At 37.8% G+C, this 19,753-nt stretch overlaps 2 protein-coding genes across 3 annotated transcripts; both read left to right on the top strand.

Annotated features, from left to right (window-relative positions):
* Positions 1-88: 88 nt before the first annotated feature.
* On the top strand, positions 89-10,233 carry LOC113669934 (ATP-binding cassette sub-family F member 2). 2 transcript variants are annotated; one of them, XR_016180016.1, is made up of 12 exons: positions 89-483; positions 1,774-1,972; positions 2,521-2,775; positions 3,729-3,831; positions 4,657-4,752; positions 5,564-5,683; positions 6,238-6,327; positions 6,590-6,763; positions 6,926-7,054; positions 8,295-8,498; positions 8,889-9,452; positions 9,544-10,233. XR_016180016.1 is itself a non-coding variant. In XM_027186020.2 (11 exons), exons 1-11 carry the CDS (start codon positions 171-173, stop codon positions 8,991-8,993), a joined length of 1,788 nt encoding a protein of 595 aa, XP_027041821.2. In that variant the 5' UTR covers positions 89-170; the 3' UTR covers positions 8,994-10,233. The 2 variants fall into 2 exon arrangements, 1 of the variants encoding a protein (XP_027041821.2); XM_027186020.2 differs by having other exon boundaries at positions 8,889-10,233.
* Positions 10,234-15,710: 5,477 nt separating this feature from the next.
* On the top strand, positions 15,711-19,753 carry LOC113669930 (uncharacterized). Its single transcript, XM_089183419.1, has 2 exons — positions 15,711-15,786; positions 17,532-19,753. The coding sequence occupies exon 2, from the start codon at positions 17,571-17,573 to the stop codon at positions 19,125-19,127; it is 1,557 nt and encodes a 518-aa protein (XP_089039545.1). The 5' UTR covers positions 15,711-15,786; positions 17,532-17,570; the 3' UTR covers positions 19,128-19,753.

The raw sequence follows: 19,753 nt of genomic DNA on the forward strand, positions 1-19,753 counted from the left end.
GAAGGATCAAACCCAGACTTTTTCGTCCAGAGATCTTTGAGAGGAGCTGAAAACAATATTACAATGCACATGTTGTCTCCTATGGCGCAATCGTGAAGAATTTTTGTTTGCACTCGTGTGAACTAATAACTGAATTTTCCTTCAATAATCCTTAATCGAAACACACAAATATGCCTTCCGAAGCGGCGAAGAAACGTCAAGCAAAGAAAAAAGCTGCTGCTCAGTCTAGAGGAAAGCCAAAACCGGCCGTCCAAGCGACAGAAAATGGTGTTGAAAGTTCGAACGGAACTGAAAATGGCGCTGGTGTGAAGTTGGATTTATCGAACCGCTCATGTACCGGCGTTTTGGCATCTCACGAACAGTCGCGGGATGTGAAGATTGAAAATTTCTCAATTACTTTCCATGGTGTTGAACTTTTAACTGATACAAAACTTGAATTGAATTGTGGCCGAAGATACGGTTTATTGGGATTAAATGGATGCGGTAGGTTCTTCATGTTCCTTTGAAAATATATATATATTGGTTCCTTTAGTTTTACTAAGTTTAAAGTATTCTTTCTGAATAGAATCACTCATTTCAAAGAAATACCAATTGATTTGAATAACTCTTTTCGTTGCGGTGAAATAAAACATAAGGAACAGACCCATATATAACAATTTTTCAGTGAATTGATCGAGACGAATGTTTCAAAATCGGAACGGAAGTATTCAAGAAGATATCAATTCCTTACTAGGATATTACGCAGAAACTCAAGTCATTGACAGAAAAATCTACCCTTTTTAAATGCTTTTTTCTAATGATATTTGGAACCAATTTTGGTATCAAGAAATACTTTGAATTGGAGAGATTGATGAAACAACACTCTTCCAGTATGAGGTAAAATCATAGCTTTCCGACAGAGAAAAAAAAAATTAGCGGGATATTTTTTTTTTCATCGAGTCATATGGCCAACAATAATGTGTGATTACCATCATTTTTATCTTATTTGCACTAAAGTTATGGACTGTTAAACTTTTATTGTGAAGTGGAATACAAATGTTTACAATTTACTTGAGTATACATGTTTTCTTGTCAGAATCAGTCAACTCGTGGTCATTCCTAATACTAAAAAAAATTATCGTTTGTTGAGCAAGGAGTATGAACTATGAAACAACTTTCCATTCCAACATGATTTCTTGGGTTACTTAATGCCAGATAGTAACAGTAGATCAAGAAAGGACATTCTGGACTGATGAATATTTTATGTGCAAAATTAATCACCAGATACACTTGTGAAGATCAGTAATGTGATGGTTATAAAAAATCTTTAGTGAAAATGTAGCCCATAAGGTGCCTTTCTTTTTCTTTAGAAATTTTATGTTTTGAAATTTATCATGTAAAAGAAAAACCATGCTTGAATGTCTGTTTAATTTTCATGTGACTCAAAAACTCTGCACATTTTAAAGTTATGTTTGGCTATAAACAAACTTACAGAATTTACTTGTACATGTGTAATTAACCCTTTAAATCTTAAGAATGATGAGGATCTAATTTCTCCTTTAAGTTACACTCTTAAGTCATTCATTTACATCATGAGAATAAAGGAAATGATTAACAAGCTATGAAGCTTCAATCATTAAACCAATTCTCTTTCTCAGTGCTAAGGGCAGTAAATGTACAGTATAAAGAGGAGTGTGTAGAGCATAGACACTCATGTTATGGTGTTAAGGGCTAAATGAACATACTTCATTGGTTAGATAATTAACTACTATAAAATTTTGGTATTTTGAACAGGTAAATCCACTATGTTGGAGACAATAGGAAGCAGAGACATTCCAATTCCTCAGCATATTGACATATTTCATCTTAAGAATGAGATGGAAGCCTCTGACAAGACAGCTCTTGAGTGTGTCATGGAGGTTGATGAGGAGAGGATGAGACTTGAGGCTGAGGCTGCAGAACTCACCAAACTTGGAGATGAGGGTAGTGACAGGTATGGTTTTGTTGCTAAATCTAATTGCTTCGTAAGATGCCTTCCTAATGACCCAATTAAGATATACCCATGTTCTAAGATTGAAAGGCCAAATGTGAAACCTTGGTTTGTTGGGGTCTGTGTTGTTTTCACAGAAAAGAGATTTTGCATCATAATTATACTCTCACCGCACTTTTACATTGGGATCTCCCTTGTTATGGAACATGATGCCAGTCAAGGTACATTTAAAGGTACATTATATACAAATGAATAACATTGACATATATGCCTCATCTATACGCATACATTTATGTACACTACAGGGTTTTCTTTAAGGTTTTAAATAGCCAAGATCTGGGCTTCAATACCTGTTGAAGATATTTTTTTTTGTTCCCTGCTGGTGACAAGGCAATTCATCATCTTCATTTAAAAATTGATTTGCTGGTATGTAAAAATGCAGTATAAATTGTGCAACACCATAGGTGCTTGAAATTATGTATGGTCTCCACAGAACATTATTTTGCTTTGAGTAAGTAAGAGAAATAAGCCAGAAATATTCTTTCATGTAGATTAATGGATGTCTTTGAACGACTTGAAGACCTTGATGCGGACAAGGCAGAAACTAGGGCTGCTGAAATTCTTAGTGGGTTAGGATTTACACCTTCCATGCAGCTGAAAAAGACAAAAGATTTCTCTGGAGGCTGGAGGATGAGAATCGCTTTGGCACGAGCTCTGTTTGTAAAGCCAACTCTTCTTTTGTTGGATGAGCCTACAAACCACCTGGATTTGGATGCATGTGTATGGCTGGAAGAAGAGCTGAAGAGGTGAGTTGTTTTATGAAATGTTACAAGTGAAAATTGAGACCTGCCTCCTAAAAGATGAATAAATGATGAAAATATTGAACCTTAAAATATTACTTGTTATGAATTCAACTGCTGGAATAATGCAGCTCCTTCAAAGTTCTTCTTGGTGTCGTTCAGTCTAGGAATGGAGCACTATTTATTCTGCTGTGTGATTGGTCCATAAAACTAATCCTATCTTCTCAACCAATCAAATTCAAAATTACATCAGATTGTGACTTGGGCACTCATATATTATGGCTCTTCACACAGCCTGTTCAAATCATTGGCTTGCTGCAATATTTTTGTTCCCTCTGGATAATCCTTTAACTCCCAAGATCTGATTGTTAATTCTTCATTCTAACTACAACACACTTTCTTGTAAACGAGGAACGAGAATTTTGTGTTAGATCAAGATAAGAACTTTTACCTGATAAGCTTAAGTTTTCTCATTACCTGTTTGCATGGTATTGTATGGATGTTTAAGGGAGAAATAACTTTTAAATCACTTCTGGGAGTTATAGGGTTAAAAAATAGATTTCATGTTGCTTTGGGTTTGTTCTGCAACAGATCACAGAAGAAGTCAATTTGTAGTAAGAGCATCAGAGAACACCTAGTTACACTTCATATGCCACTTTCTTGCTCTTAGTTACCTATTTTTATGTCATCTGTGATCTATTGCTAAGCAGACACATGGCAATAAAAAGTCTACATGTATTTGTTAAATACACATTAACAAGTAAGACCACTGTTTCTACATATACACGAGAAAAACCCCAATTCTATTTTAAAATATTATTTATTAACTTTCATAAATGAAACATCAACTGAAATAAGTCAGTCAAACAAAATAGTTAGGTTAAGCTTAATGAAGAACATTTAGTATAGAATAACCAGTGTGTGTATAGCAATCCTTTTTGTTGTTGGATTCCCTGCAGCTACAAGAGGATATTGGTGATGATATCACATTCACAGGACTTCCTCAATGGGGTGTGCACTAACATTATCCACATGCATAAAGGAAAACTTGTGTATTATGGGGTAAGAATGATCCTACATTGTAAATTATAACAGCACCTTCATTAGAGTGTATGGAGGGCAGAATGGCACAGTCTGTGAAACCTGTACAATCCTGCACAATTCTTAGAAATCTGTAGAGTCCCACACAATACTCATGGATTTTTTTTCTTGTATTAATTCTTCAAAATAACATTTTGCTGTATTTATCAGAGATCTCAGGAATTATTTTCACCTTCCAGGCCTTTCCTCAATGAAAATAACTTAGTTACTTTCATCAAAAATCTCAAAGAGCTTTCTCTTAAATGAGTCTTGTACAGTCCTGAAGGCAAAAACTTGATTTGACTGAAAAGCACTCTGTCAGAAGGCATGACATTGATAGCATTTTAGTGAAAACATTATTGTTCTGTATTTATTGCCTGTGAGGATTTCTTGTGACTTCATACAGATATTATGGCAAAAGAAGTAGATGTTGTTTTTATGTTGTAAACAAGGAGGCTAATTCCTGTCTTCATTTTCTTAGTGTGTGACCTTAACCCTCTAACCCTTAGGAGTGACCAACATCTAATTTCTCCTTTCAATATCACTACTGAATCACACATGGACGTCATGAGAATAAAGTAAATGATCACCAACTAAAGAAACTCTTGATTGTTAAACAAATTCTCCTTGTCAGCACCTTAGTAAATGTATAGAGAATAGTATGGAGAATTTTAATCCTGATGTTAGGTTGTAAAGAGTTAATATTCCTAATCAAACTTATTATGAATACAGCAACAATGTTAAAGGTAATGGCAGTATGAGACTTGCAGTTTCTGTCTTAGTTTTTTTTTTTCTGTTCTTCCAAAGGGTAACTATGACTCTTACATGAAAACAAGAGCAGAACTGGAGGAAAACCAAATGAAACAGTACAGCAGAGAACAAGATCAAATAAAGCACATGAAGGTATTTACAGTATCAATGAAATACAACTTGTAAAAGTACACTAGCAACATTGATCTGTTTGTACAATGCAGTATCTGGCTGTGGAAGGATGATGACCTAAAAGGCCGAGTTTTAACAGCTCTCAGTTCTACTGGGATGTTGTGATGGACACAATGCCTGAAGCGATTTACTAAAACAGCTGACTTCCCAGCCAGATTCCAGTCAAGTAGGCAAAAATTGCACCTAGAAAATTGACATTGATTTTATCCAGGACTGTTCATTTTTTATTTGGCTGCAAAGAGTAAGTAGAATGCAATTTCTTTCTACAATATCACCCCTGAATCACACAATAAGGTCACAAGAATAAAGGAAATTGTCACAAACTCAAGAAGCTCTTGATTGTTAAACAAATTCTCCTTGTCAGCACCTTAGGAAATGTATAGAGAACAGTATGGAGAATATACATACTGATGTTAGTGTGCAGAGGGGTTGAGCAGTTTCTTAAAGATAGACTTTTGAGGCAAATGTTATGTTAATAGTCAGTTCAAATTACTTATATGGCTCAAAACTTTAGGTGGATTATCATCAATGTAGCTTTAAACTAATAGAGTATTAATTAACTTTTAACAAAATTCATCTGCCTTTAGCTCCCCTATCAAACCCTGATACCCTCTCCAAAATGCATGGCTTGCTTGCCAGAAATGGTTCCAAAAATTATTTCTTTCTTTCATTAGTACTGCTTGTACAAGAATATGAGACTTGTCATTATAATGACCAGTAAACCATGCTAGTGACTGCTATAGTTCATTTGTTTTTCTTTTTATGATTGTAGGACTACATTGCCAGGTTTGGTCACGGTAGTGCTAAGCTTGCCAGACAGGCTCAAAGCAAAGAAAAGGTCCTTAGCAAAATGGTGGCAGGTGGCCTCACAGAAAAAGTTGTCAAAGACAAGGTAAAGAATTAGGCCTGCAGCGTCATACAGTACTTTGCTCTTCATTTACCATTGCACTCATATACAAGACACAAATTGAGATGAAATCGTTACGACAACAACAGTTAACTGTAGTTGGTACTGATTTACACTTTCAAAGTGAGTATTAGGTATTCATGACAATTCTATAGGACCACTTCCAAATTTACTAGCCTTACACATACTGTTAACCTCTAACTCCCAAGATTTCATTAGTAACTCTCCTTACTGTCTGTCATACAGTTTTTGTGATGTTAGTTTGGAGAATTTGGTATTGGATCAACTTATAATCCCCTAATTGATATCTTTCTTTATTCTCATCACTTGTCTGCCTGATATTGTATTGATATTGTAAGGAGAAATTCTGTCTTATGAACGGGACTTAAAGGGTGAAAATGTTGTTGGACAATTTCAACTATACAAGCTTGTGCCTATGAGTGCTGACGGAGCTGTAAGCTGCTGGGGGGAAGCAAAAATAGGAAAGAGTTAAGGTTTTTTTACTCCACTGATGTTTTTTTTTTTCTCTCAACCAACAGGTCCTGACGTTTTATTTTCCTGATTGTGGAAAACTTGCCCCACCAGTTGTTCAAGTACAAACAATGAGCTTCAGCTATGGAGAAGATAAGGTGAGCTACCATACTATTAAAGTGTACTGCAGACATTGTAGCACTACTGTACATGTTGAAAGAGAAACTGAAATTGCTCCTAGAAGACATCACACTGTTATGATTGCATTTGCTTGATCCCACAATCGCCCAATCAAAAGTCTTTACTAGTGCCTTTGTGGTGATGATGATTTATGCTGAGGTTGTCCAAACCTCAGTCACTTTTACTGAGTCCATTTCATTCCTACCATTTACAGATATATTTTTTAAATTTTATTTTCAGCCTGCCATTTACAAGAAGTTGGATTTTGGAATTGACCTAGAGTCTAGAATAGCTCTGGTGGGTCCCAACGGAGCAGGCAAGTCCACACTGCTGAAGTTACTTGATGGAACACTGACACCTACCGATGGGCTTATACGAAGGCATAATCACCTGAAGATTTGCCGCTATCATCAGGTTTGAAGAATTATGATTAATTACAGCTGTGTCTTGATTTTAGCTGATGTCACATTCCTTATTAAGCCTATTGCAACAAAACATGCTCATGTACTTCAAAAGAGGTTTGTGTTTGTTACTGTGTTGCATGATTAATTCTGAAGTTTGCCTGGTTCTTTGCAGCATCTTCAAGACATGTTAGAACTGGACATGTCAGCTCTTGCATTCATGATGAAATGCTTTCCTGAAATCAAAGAGGTGGAGGACATGCGGAAGTCAATAGGAAGATATGGACTGACAGGAAAACAACAGGTCGGTAAACACGATGTTTATATTGCCACCACCTTAAAGCTTCTTTGTATTACATACATGTATGAACTTAAGATAAGAAACTTTATTGTAGTATCAAGTCTTAGACACCTAAACTCTTGAGAATACAAGTATAAAAGTCATCAGATTAAAATTATTAGGAGAAAGCACTTTTTATATAAGCTGCATCGCGCACGTATTTTGATAGGTACTTCGTTATAATGTTTTAGAGGACAGACTTGGGTTCTGTTCAGTGTAAGATTTCAGAAGTTCTAAATCAGGACGTTTTTGAGGACACTTACGCAACACAATTAACTCGCCACGGTCTTTTCGTTAAAACATGTTATAAAATGAAAATTAATACGCAAAGATTTACAGAACGAAAAACACAGCCATTACCACTTCATCCAGTGGCAGGGAGGAGGACTTGAACCCGGGACCTCCGGCTTACAAGTGCAGCGCCCTAACCACCAGGCCACGCTCGCCTCCTCCAAATGGCAGAATGGAGTGTATTTATTTAAGTAGACGTTCTGATATTCACAATTTCACAATTTTTAATTGAGAGTGTTGAAAGTAGGAATATGTAAGACTAGAGGAGAAGCTTAACTGAAACATCCGCCTTACACTGTACACAACGATTGCTGACCAATGTTCAAGTGAGCAACGAGCGAGGCTCTGAATCTGGTGGTGTTGATGAAAGCTCTGTCAGGTCATAGAACTGTGTTTTGGGGGTATTTGGTTTCACCAAATGAGTTGATAATTTGAATTGTTTACCGTAGAGGGACCTGAAGCTGGCGTTTTGAGCGAGAGGCTACCTCTCGAGACGTCAGCTTTGTAATCTCTTTACTATGGCAAATGTACGTTATCAACTCGAGCTCGCTGAGACGAAGGGCTCACCCTCAAAACGTCACCTCTAGAAAATCTTTACAGTGGTCAATCCAAATTTTAAATTCAGTTAAAACAAAATTGTCTCGTAATGCCCCTACGGAAGTTGGATCACAGTTTCTTCAAAGACTTACGCCCTTTATTCATGTCTTCAGTTCATGTGCAAGGCACTTCACTCTGTGTTTTGTTTTGGTGAGTGTCGAAACTGCAATAGGCGAATAGGAAGATTCACTCGGGTATTAGATGCTTTATTTGTCCCACGCTCGTGAAGAATGTGTAATTCTTTTTACCAATAATTTAAAAGCTTACCTGTTAAAAAAAATTTATTGATGAAATTTTATCTCCAATCAAAACACAGATTTGTCCCATGCGTAATTTATCTGATGGGCAGCGATGCCGAGTTGTGTTTGCTTGGCTGGCCTTCCAAGCTCCACATCTCCTGTTACTTGATGAACCCACTAATCACTTGGACATGGAAACCATCGACGCTTTGGCGGACGCTATCAACGACTTTGAAGGAGGAATGGTGCTTGTTAGTCACGATTTCCGACTCATAAATCAGGTTTGAATATAATCTTTTTTCGTGAAAGTCCAGAGTTATTCAGGATTTTATTGGTTTACTTCATTTCGCACTGTAACTCAACTGCGACTCGGCCATACGCGTTTTCCCGCGCTTCAAGTTATTTGTGATATATTTACTTTTTGTTCTGATTGGCCTCTGAGGTAACCTCGGTTTAGGTTTTATGACACTCAATCGAAAAGCGCAGTTATTAATGAAGTTTACTTTGTGAGAGTGAAGAAGTTTTGGCATGGAGCTCGTGTTTTAGTAGGGAAAATATGTTAAGATTTTATCGCTGTGTCGAAGTAAAAAGTGTTGTAGTGCAAAAGATTCTTAAGTAAGTAATCTTTGCAACTTTGTTGTAGTTTAAATGATAATTTCCTTTCTCTTTAGGTTGCAAAAGAAATTTGGATTTGTGAGAAACAGACAATAGCACCATGGAAAGGCGATATTCTGTCATATAAGGAAGAACTAAAAAGGAAAGTTGCTAAGAAGTAACTTTAAAAAGTAATAACGCTAAAGAATTAAATAGACGCTTCTAGGTCAATATTATCAAATGAAACAATCACAAACCTATGTTAGTTAGCACAGATTATTTGCGGGTTCGTGAATGGACCTTTATCTGAAGATTTGTACCTGACGTAAAGTTACATAGCTTCAGTACAGCCCTATGGAACTTATTTGCCTTGTTATTTACCTCCTGTAAGATACTTTGGTCATGTCGAAATGGGAATACCTCGTTAACATTTGATAGTCCATTGATGTCTGTGTATAGAGAATTGCTAGGTCTGTTCCAAAACAACCTTGATGGGAAATCAATGCCTGAGTTTTGTCTTATTGTGTTTACTGAAGTTACAACTAAAGCGATCGTTCCTTTATCGGAATTCATACGGTTTTAACGTATGATTTTGTGTAACCAGTAGAGGTTGCTGATGCATTATTTGTATCTCGGGATCAGTGTGAACAACTGCGCACCTACCCCTCCCCTAACCCAACAACCGTCAATTGCAAACAATCTGGGGTTAATGATTTGTTAGGGGAGGGGTAGGTGCGCCTTGCTCAGACACTGACATCATCCGAATCTCGTTCACAAGCATCAAATAATTAAGATAAATTTTAAATAAATAAGCTCTGAAAAGTTTTTTATTTAAGTAACGAAAAGATATCCTTCTTAACGTTTACAATGGATGAATTTTTGTAACCTGTAGTGGTTTCTAACGCACTGTTAGAATCTCGTTCACATGTTTCAAAACTAGCTCGGAAATGCAGCCCTGAATTGCCCGCCATCGACAGTATATCAAAAAGTAGTTTCAACGATAAATGGGAATATTTATTAACAGAAATTTTTTCGTTTTCCTTTGACACGAATACTTGAGTGCACTCCAAGAACCAAAAATTGTTTCACAAATAAAGTCATAAAGTATTTCGTTTATCTTTCACGGGCCTGCTTTAATCGTTCTGTAAATCTTTGCGTATTAATTTTCATTTTATAACATGTTTTAACGAAAAGACCGTGGCGAGTTAATTGTGTTGCGTAAGTGTCCTCAAAAACGTCCTGAAATATTTGGTCTTTTGTATCAACGTCTGGAGGGAAAATATCTCCCAAGTGTCAACATCGATCAGGAACAAATAACAGGTGCTTGTGCTTGTACTTGTGGCCTCTGGCTTTCAAAAGTTATGTACCATTTTCATAAAGTATGGACCATTAAAGTAATGGGATGAACCAGAAGAAAAGAAATGTGGATTTTTTTTTTTTGTATTTTTTGTAAGCGCTGTAAGTTTCGATAGTTTGAATCAAATCTTTAGTTACCGTAGCCTGCAGACTAGTGCCTGGCGAGTGAGTGCTCAGTATTTCCTTGGTTAAAATTATATCCAACATCTTTGATTTTTTACAGCAGCGGAGTGTTGGGGAGGGAAAGAAATTTGTACCAAAGGGGTGAGCGATAGGCAAAAGTAAGGAGAGGGGACGGGTGGCACCTGCCCCTCCCCACATCTTCCCCTTTACTCTAAATCAAACATGACAGGTCGAATAAACGATCACGAGCTTGTGATGTTAACTCGCCCATGTAAGACGCCTGCATTGCAGGCTACAGTTACCGTATCCTCGCAGTACCTCTCGCTGTAATCAGTAAAACTCGACATTTAGGTTTAGAGCAATTACCTCACTACACTTGCACTGGACATTTATTTGAAGTTGTTTCAATTCACCTTAATCCATTGCTCACCGTCGTCAAATCTATTTGTGAAGTAAGGTATCTCAGGTTCAAAGGTTCAAAGAAAGAGCGCTGAATATGACAGGAAACGATCCCGAAATACACTCCGCTCAGTTAGCAGATCTGGAGAAACAGATCTGCGGCGTGGTCGTACCATGAAGTCCTTACCGTATCGTTTCGGTAACATGTGACATCACCCCCATGCACAGTCACCCCAAATTCCCTCGCCCTCGATGAAGTTCCGTCGCCCCGAAATTTAATTGCTTCCCCACCAGATATTGACCTAAGTTGAATAAAGATTTTAAAAGTATTTTGACATAAGTTTTTACAGGATTGCAGTTGAAAATTGGCCAAGTCTTCTGAATGAATATCTCGCACATTTTGAAGTCTGTCACTAGACATTTCAAGAGTGCGAGAGAGCAACGCCTGAGGATCAACAAAGATCGTGGATCAAGTTGGATATGGTTCATTTCATGATCAGTGTTCTGGTTCTCAGCGCGTGCGTCAGGGTATCTTTAAAAATATTTATTTAACAAATATATTCTACGTTGCAGTACGTCTGTTTGGTAATTTGATCACACAGGATACCTGAAACGCTGTTAATCCTTTAACTCACAGATCAAATGGGTAATTCTCCTTACTGTCAACCTCCTAGGCCGGTAGAAGCTCTCAATGGTGGTCAATTTACATTATCAACTCAGTTGATACCCCTACCAACGCAACACCGCAGTTCTTTTCAGAAACTTCCACCCATTTCAAAAACCATTTTCATAACTCACCAAATTATAAATACGAAAAGTGACCAGCTTCAACTCTTTTTCCTTATTCAAAAAGGAAAAAAGAGAATGTTAAATTCGCTTTATTTTAACTCTCCTTGCTGAGAGTTAAGATTGAAAGGACCTAATACCAAAGAAAGCTGCAAACCATCCTTTACACAAGTATTAAACAGAGTGCATTGCGGACCATTTCAAGCAAACGTTTGTATGAAAAGCCTCACCGAGGAGACTGTTTCCCAGAATGATTATTTGGCATACGAGTTTGAAATCGACGCCGAACCAACTGGCTCTGACGTGACATATAAATATCGTCACTTTTGTACCATCAAGTGTTTGTACAACAAAGAGAAAACTGGGATTCAGGCCAGTTTCCTGCCCCTGCATTTACAGACAGCTTCTGATGAAGGTAAAAGAAACGTGAACTGACGGAAGCTTTTTTCCAGAGAAACGGTTGGCATTGGGTTCCCTGTTGCCAATGTTAGTTTAGGTCTGGCTCAGCTTAAAGTGCGTATATCTATCAATGGATGTATGCTGTGGTAAGGATTAGAGTTAGCTTTAGGGCCTGGTGATCAGTTGCCCTAACTCGTCTGTAATTTCTCCTAAAGCAGCCTTTTGCGGTCTTTGGCAGAAAAGGCTGGTTTACTCTGCTTCAATTCTACAGCTTTCTAGCATAAATCGAATAGTTTCTTAGAATAACTTCAACTCGCCCATTTCGACGTCAAGTGACTTTTCAAGTTTTGGCTTGGATATCCGCCGCTGTTCTGTGTGAAACAAGCAGTTAAAGAACAAGAGGTTTTTTCTTTTCAGATAATTTCTCTTGAATAGTCCATTTTACAGTTGCATGCTTGGTTGCCAAGCCTTTACACAGAAGTGAGGCTAAGGTTGACCTTGTTAACGTTATGATACAAACCTTGCTGCTTTTCAAATGCCAATGACTTTGTTATTATGCTAACTAGATACTGGTCTCTATCACAACAAGGTCACCTTCAGCCTCTCTCCAAATCAAAGGCTTGGCAACTAAGTACACAGCTGTAAAATGTCCTATACGTTGGATAAAAATCCGTTTCAGACGTCAAAAAAGGTAGTTTGAAAAGGTCTCTATAATTCAAGAATATGCCCATATAAATAAAGAATTAAACGTTATAAAAGTTAAAATTTCAAAACTTAACGTGACTTTGCTGCTGAATCTCTTGGTGGTCTCTTTGTTAGAAGACGTAACTAAGGTAGTAGGTCAGCGTAACGTTCTTTAACACCGTAATTTTTTTTTCAGCCACTGGCATGTTGCTTTTTACCTTCACAATGTATTATTCTACAAACGGCCTACCAGTCGACCAAAACACAGCCATTACCTTCAGGGAAAAGCTCTATGGACGGTTGACTGTGTCAGAGAGCGGTTTTCCCTCCAAGCAGTTTGACGTTCATTTTAAAGAGGTCAGGACGGACATTAACAGTCAGACCGGAGGCAACACTGCCGTCCTCGTCATCTCAAACGGGTAAAGGAATTGAATACTTTTTTCACTATTTGGCGATCAGTTGTAATGGTGATTGGACCGCGTGGATTCTAATTCGGTTTGTAATCATATGTATGTACTTACTGACTGAGTAGGAGAGCCGGACTGGAAAATATTAAGCTCTAGGTCAGGACATATCACTTCTTGCCATGAAAATCGGGATCAGCGCTTGAAGTAAGATAGGGCATTAGGCTCCTGAGATGAACTACAATTTTAAATTCAAATTGAAGATACCTCATGAGAGGTGTTTTTTTTTTGTACTTAGCTGTCAGGTAGGGGATGTGGTGAGAAACCCTGAATGTGCAAATAATGAAACGGATGAATTCTATTTCGAGGCTTACCGATTTGCCAGTCAAGATTCTGGTCAGGTTTATGTTCACGTCACGGCTCAGGTTTGCGTAAAGTACCACAAGTACCTGTGAGCAGCAGTGCGCTCTATGTGCAGGTGATTCAAGGAGGAGACGTCAGACCATTGAGCATAGTGTGGCAGCGGAATACTATATAAGGACTGGTCCATTCATATTTGCAGACCTCAAAAATGACGAAAACGGTTTGTATATCTGTTAAGTTATTTTTTATAATCACTTCTTTTAACTGTATGCAAGCTAAGTTTCTAATAATCCGTTGCTCCCCATGAAATTTTGATTCCACTAGAAATTTTATTGCCATAACATAAGATAGAACCAAAGCCCAAAGTTATCCCCCTTGAAACAATCTTTCAGTCATTTTTCATCACAGCTCGGGTTACAATCCAAATGCAGAGTTCTATTGTACTCCCCAGTGTAACCTTTCCAGTAAAACCAAGAAGAAAACTGATTTGATTTTCACCGTTTTCTGTGGTCCTGGCCTCAATCCTCCTCAGAAAGGATGAGGAGTGCGGGCTCATTTCCCGAACAGCGGCTTGTCTTTCAGCCTAATACACAGGTGAATGCAGTTTTTCACGACTGCAACTTCAACTTAAACCTAATTTTTACATCATCTTCTATCATGTTGTATTATCAGCTGCAGACACCATAGTTAATGAAGGCAGAGACTCGTCAGTCCCTGTCCACGCGGTGGAGTCGTGGCTATCGCCATTGTTTGCGTGGCTGTCATCACTGTAATGCACAAGCGTCGCCATAACGTAACATTGGCCGAGCCACATGTCATCTATGAAGTCGTGCAGTTGTGAAGGCTATTTTTCGACCACAACTAGGCTGGTTACCTCACCGACCTGTAGTCTCCCACCTCCATGTAAACAGGCCCTCACTCTGCTTAAACATCACTTGATCAGATAAAACTACATCATCTGCCGAGATCACTAAGGTTTAAAGGGTTTTTTTACCTTGATGGCGGTGTAAATTTTCCCCTACGGTCTAAATGATACTCTGTAGTGTTCATTACTGCGAAGATCGCCACCATACTCATTTCCTAGACCGCAGTTCACATATATGATTTTCATATAAACAGTCATTAATTCAAGAAATTTGCATAAATTGAAGTTTTCTATGAAATCGTTGACTTTTTCGTGCCTGATATGTATCTAAAGCTATATGTTGCTCAAAATACCAAAAGTTGCTCAATTATTTGCAAAGCTCGTTCCCAGTGTCTTCTCTTCCTCCTTTTTGGAAACAATAGAGACAAACCCGGGAACGAGGCTGCGTCTGTAAGATGGCGTCCTTCGGGGAGTTACTACATCACGGGCGACGAGCGGGGATAGAAAAAACGACCCAAATATGAGCGGTCAGCGGTGAAACAGCTTTTATACTTCATATAGAGACATATAATTTATTGTTCCAGAGACAATCGTGTTGTAAAGCCGAAATGTTAACAGTTTACTTCACAGTTTAAGCAATTTTTCCCAGAATTCAAACTTTGTGATTTTTTCTCGGCTTAAACGCTAAGTCAGTTGTTCAATTGAATAGGAAGAAAAACATTTCCAACGGAAAACAGCATTATTTGCACGTGTGGATCTTTTGAGAAAAGGTCTCCTAAACGAGTGGTCTTGATTGTAAATATTTAAGGAATGGTAAATACATTAGCCTTAACATGGCTGTTTCTCGAAGCTCAGTGTTTTCCTACTTGCCTTTTTTCCACGTGAATTGGGGGCGATTGAATAGATATAATATGCATTAAAAGAACTTCAGCTGATAGAAATTTTAAATTTCTCATCTTAGGCTGTGGATACAAAATTCAAGTGAAAAGGAAGCCAACTGTGATTAATGCTTTGAACAAGTCAAGATACGTTTTTTTCGTCACACCACAAGTTACATAACGTGAATATCATTCTTCTTGATGCCTTTCCCGGTGTCACCAATGCCTTTCCCGATGCCTCCGTTGGTTAATAGAGCATTAAAAGTATTGTTCCAGTTAAAGCTTGAGGAAAATTGCTTAACTTTTCAAGTAGCGAAGTGTAACTTGGTAACATTTCGGCTTTACAACACGATTGTTTTCTGCAACTACAAAACGTACATTTAATTCTTCTTGGTACCTTTCGGATGCCACCCATGCCTTCATTGTTTATTAAAGCAGTAAAAGATATATGTACAATCAACACTTTTGAATTGCTTAACATTTTATTTAGCAAAGTAAACTGTTTACACTTCGGCTTTACAACACGGTTGTTTCCTGATACTACAAATGATCTGTCTATATATGAAATATGAAAGTTGTTTCACCGCTGACCACTCGTATTTGGGTCGTTTTTTCTATCCCCGCTCGTCGCCCGTGATGTAGTAACTCCCCGTCCTTCGTAGGTTGACTGTGGTAACACTGGAAGCAAATTACCGTGGAACACATATTAACATCGAAGGTAAGGGTAGAAATGTTACATTTAGCCCATTACTCCGCGGTGGTGGTAATGGTTCGGTATGTACTTTATTTTCAGACGTTTTGGTGGGTAGTATCACGAACTATTTTTACTTGCGAGTAGTGCCAGAACAACTCGTAAAAATACTCAGTTACACAACCCACCGAAAGCGTCCCATAAGTTATTTATTACCCAACTGCTTATGTTTTATTTCGAGAGCCACCAGTACCTCGGTTAACGTACGTTGGCAATGAAGTAATTTAAAAACCTATACTTTATTAAACCACGATAATAGGGTCTTTAGAGCGATTGATCTTTTGTCACTGTCTGTGCTCCATGAGTCTGGATTTGGCCAGAAGAATATGTTTCACCATCTGTTAATCGAATTCGAAATAATTATTTCTGGTTTTTGTAGTCCTGTTTAAAAGCGTGAAAGAGAATTGTCTTAGTTTGTTTTCTCGTGTTGATTCATATATACCCGGTAAAAGAGAATTTAATTTCCCAGTCTTCAAAATACATCGGAGAAGTGGTTCTCCAATGTGGTTTTCAATGATTCCCAAAAAAAGGAATGATTCTTGCAGGTGAGCTGCAATGTAAGCAATTGCAGAAGGGAAGCCTGGAAAGAAAAAATTAGGTTTGGATGGGATTCAAACCCATGCCCCCCAGATACTTCATAGGTACTACAAAGGTACCATTATTTTGTGAACTTGTGAGACTTACAGTAACTGTAAGTCTTACTCCTTTTGAGACTGCTGTCCCTTTGTCACCCAAAGCCATACGAAGTGTAAATGTAGATACATTTAAGTAGTTTGGTCTACAGATATTTTGGAAAAAAACATATGAATGTATTTTAACCCTTTAACTCCCAAGATCTTATTTGCTAATTCTCCACTCTAAATGCTACACATTTCCTTGTAAATTAGTTATAAGAACATGGTGCTAGATCAAGATAGCAGCTTCTACCTGATAAGTTTGAATATTCTCATTACCTGTTTGCTGAATAATGTATGAATATTGTAGGGAGAAGTTTCGTGTTGATCACTTCTGGGAGTTAAAGGGTTAAGAGTGGTGACTTACATGTATATGCAAACTCATACCCCACTTTGGTACAAGGGAGGGGAGGGTTGTGATTAGATACCCCCCTTCCCCAGCGTTATGTTACAATATTTTGAAAGGCTTTTGCCTGAATTAGATAGACTGTATGATGTGAATATTATGGGATAGATATACAAATGGTTTTACTGGGGAACCAGTGATGTCATTCCACATGGCAGCCTTTTTTCTTTTTTTAGATTTTTCACTTTTTCCACTATTATTTTTGGCTTATCGAAAGAACAGTAGCAATCAAACCTAACAGGAAAGTAGAAATGACACTCAGAAATTGACTAATAGATTTAGTGTACTTTCATTTCTAACGTTAAAGCTTTCATTCTTTCATAGCTCTTATCAAGCCCTCAACCACACCTTACTCATCATTTAATATCTCCAATATCTATCAGGCAAATTTGACCAACATCAAAACAAATATGTCTTCAAGAGAAACAAACAGCTACTTAAGTGGACAGTTGCCCAGCTAAAAGCCTCTTGATAAAATTTTTAAAAAAATCTAAAGGGCATGTGGCATTCACCCCTCCCCCTCTCCCCCCCTCCACCCTCTTGATGGTAGAGGGGGGAGGGGGAAGGAGAAGGGAAGGTAAAACCAACTTATATCCCCTTCCAGTTGAATTGATGTGTTTCTTTTCTTTTAGCATTTTAGATTACTTTGCTGTCTCTCAGTTGGCACTAACATGGCAAAAACAAAAACATCCTGTACTGAGAAGGTACAAATAAAGTGGAAAATCAAATCAACGTGTAAAGAATCTGCAAAATTTAAGAGCTGTGTGCAAAAGACATTGAAATGCAAATTTTGTGAAAAGCATTTCACATCTAAGGGAAAGTTACAAGTACATTTAAGAACCCACACTGGAGAGAAACCATACCAGTGCAAAATTTGTGACAAGTGTTTTACTCGAAAAGGAAGTATGCGAAGACATGAAAGATCACACACTGGAGAGAAGCCATACCAGTGTAAGACTTGTGACAAGAGTTTTACAAGAAAAGGAAGCCTGCAAATACATGAAAGATCCCACACCGGAGAGAAGCCATACCAGTGTAAGACTTGTGACAAGAGTTTTACAAGAAAAGGAAGTCTACAAATACATGAAAGTTCCCACACTGGAGAGATGCCATACCAGTGCAAAACTTGTGACAAATGGTTTTCTCAAAAAGGTAATCTTCGAAGACATGAAAGATCCCACACTGGTGAGAAGCCATACCAGTGTAAAACATGTGACAAGTGGTTTACACAAAAAGAAACTCTCAAAGCACATATGAGATCTCATACTGGAGAGAAGCCATACCAGTGTAAGATATGTGAAAAGTTTTTTACTACTAGAAGAAGTTTGCGAATGCATGAAAGATCACACACTGGAGAGAGGCCATTTAAATGCAAAGTTTGTAATAAGGGTTTTACTTATATTGCAAATGCAAGAGTTCATGAAAGATCCCACACAGGAGAGAAGCCATACCAGTGCAAAACATGTGACAAGTGGTTTACTCAAAAAGGTAATCTACAGATACATGAACGATCCCACACAGGAGAGAAGCCATACCAGTGCAAAACATGTGACAAGCGGTTTGCTCAAAAAGGTAATTTACAAATACATGAAAGATCACACACTGGAAAGAAGTTATTCCAGTGCAAAAGTTGTAACAAGTGTTTTACCACAAAAAGAGGTATGCAAATACATGAAAGATCACACACTGGAGAAAAGCCATACCAGTGCAAAATGTGTGAGAAATGTTTCACTTCAAAAAGAAGTCTGTATATACATGAAAGATCCCACACTGGAGAAAAGCCATACCATTGCAAAACATGTGACAAGTGGTTTACCCAAAATGGTCATCTACAAAGACACGAAAGATCACACACAGGAGAGAAGCCATACCAGTGTAAGACTTGTGACAAGAGTTTTACAAGAAAAGGAAGTCTACAAATACATGAAAGTACCCACACTGGAGAGATGCCATACCAGTGCAAAACTTGTGACAAATGGTTTTCTCAAAAAGGTAATCTTCGAAGACATGAAAGATCCCACACTGGTGAGAAGCCATACCGGTGCAAAATGTGCGAGAAGTGGTTTTCTCTAGAAAGAACACTACAAAAGCACGAAAGATTACACTTTGAACAGCAACCATTATCTTCAGATTACGATGAAACATTTACTTGCTGGATTTGCCAGGAGGAACTGAGCAGTGCTTCCCAGCTTCTTAGCCACTATGAGGAACACATGAAGTTGCCTTGATTTTATTGTTGATCACTTTATCTGATTTGTTTTTGGCTGATTAGAGCACACATTTTTAAGTAGCTTTTGCTCGATCCTTATCACGGCTGTTTTACCGCAGAATCAAGTGAGAAGAAAACTTTGGCTCCCATCTGTTACAATTTTGATCAGGGAACACTTTTTGTAGTTCTGGGGTCTTGGCGATAGGTTACCCAGTAGTGTTAGGTCAAAGTGAAGCAAACAAACCAAAAGACAAAACGCAGTAACGATAAATAGAGGGAAACTTTTTAAACCTTTATATGGACCCCTTTGCGTTTGAAAAAATGCTCCAAAGAGAACAGTAAGGAAAGTTTTTTAATCATGATATTATCAAGGTAAAGGTGACCAAATAGGATATACAAGGTTGCGATGTGAATTTTTTCACATTGTTTCAAGTAAATTAGCACATGATCATTATTGTTATTTTCAAGCTGCCTTGAACGACTCACTGTTTCATGTTTAACATCCAAGTTATAAACAAGGCGTTGAATTTTTGACCTGGTCAATAACCGTTTCAACCACAAACATTCCTAATTTTTTGGACATGAAACATGGGATGTGGTGATTAATTTTATGATTTTAACAATAAATGACTTATTATGTTTTAA

The sequence above is a fragment of the Pocillopora damicornis genome, chromosome 9 (genome assembly GCF_964200805.1).
Source record: "Pocillopora damicornis chromosome 9, jaPocDami1.2, whole genome shotgun sequence".
In the NCBI taxonomy this organism is placed as follows: Eukaryota; Metazoa; Cnidaria; class Anthozoa; order Scleractinia; family Pocilloporidae; genus Pocillopora; species Pocillopora damicornis.

Excerpts from the sequence above, each read along its gene's own strand:
- LOC113669934 (XM_027186020.2), top strand. The coding sequence starts at position 171 with ATGCCTTCCGAAGCGGCGAAGAAACGTCAAGCAAAGAAAAAAGCTGCT. Across the intron at positions 1,973-2,520 it reads GGAGATGAGGGTAGTGACAG|ATTAATGGATGTCTTTGAAC; the intron begins GTATGGTTTTGT and ends TCTTTCATGTAG. Across the intron at positions 5,684-6,237 it reads AAAAAGTTGTCAAAGACAAG|GTCCTGACGTTTTATTTTCC; the intron begins GTAAAGAATTAG and ends CTCAACCAACAG.
- LOC113669930 (XM_089183419.1), top strand. The coding sequence starts at position 17,571 with ATGGCAAAAACAAAAACATCCTGTACTGAGAAGGTACAAATAAAGTGG.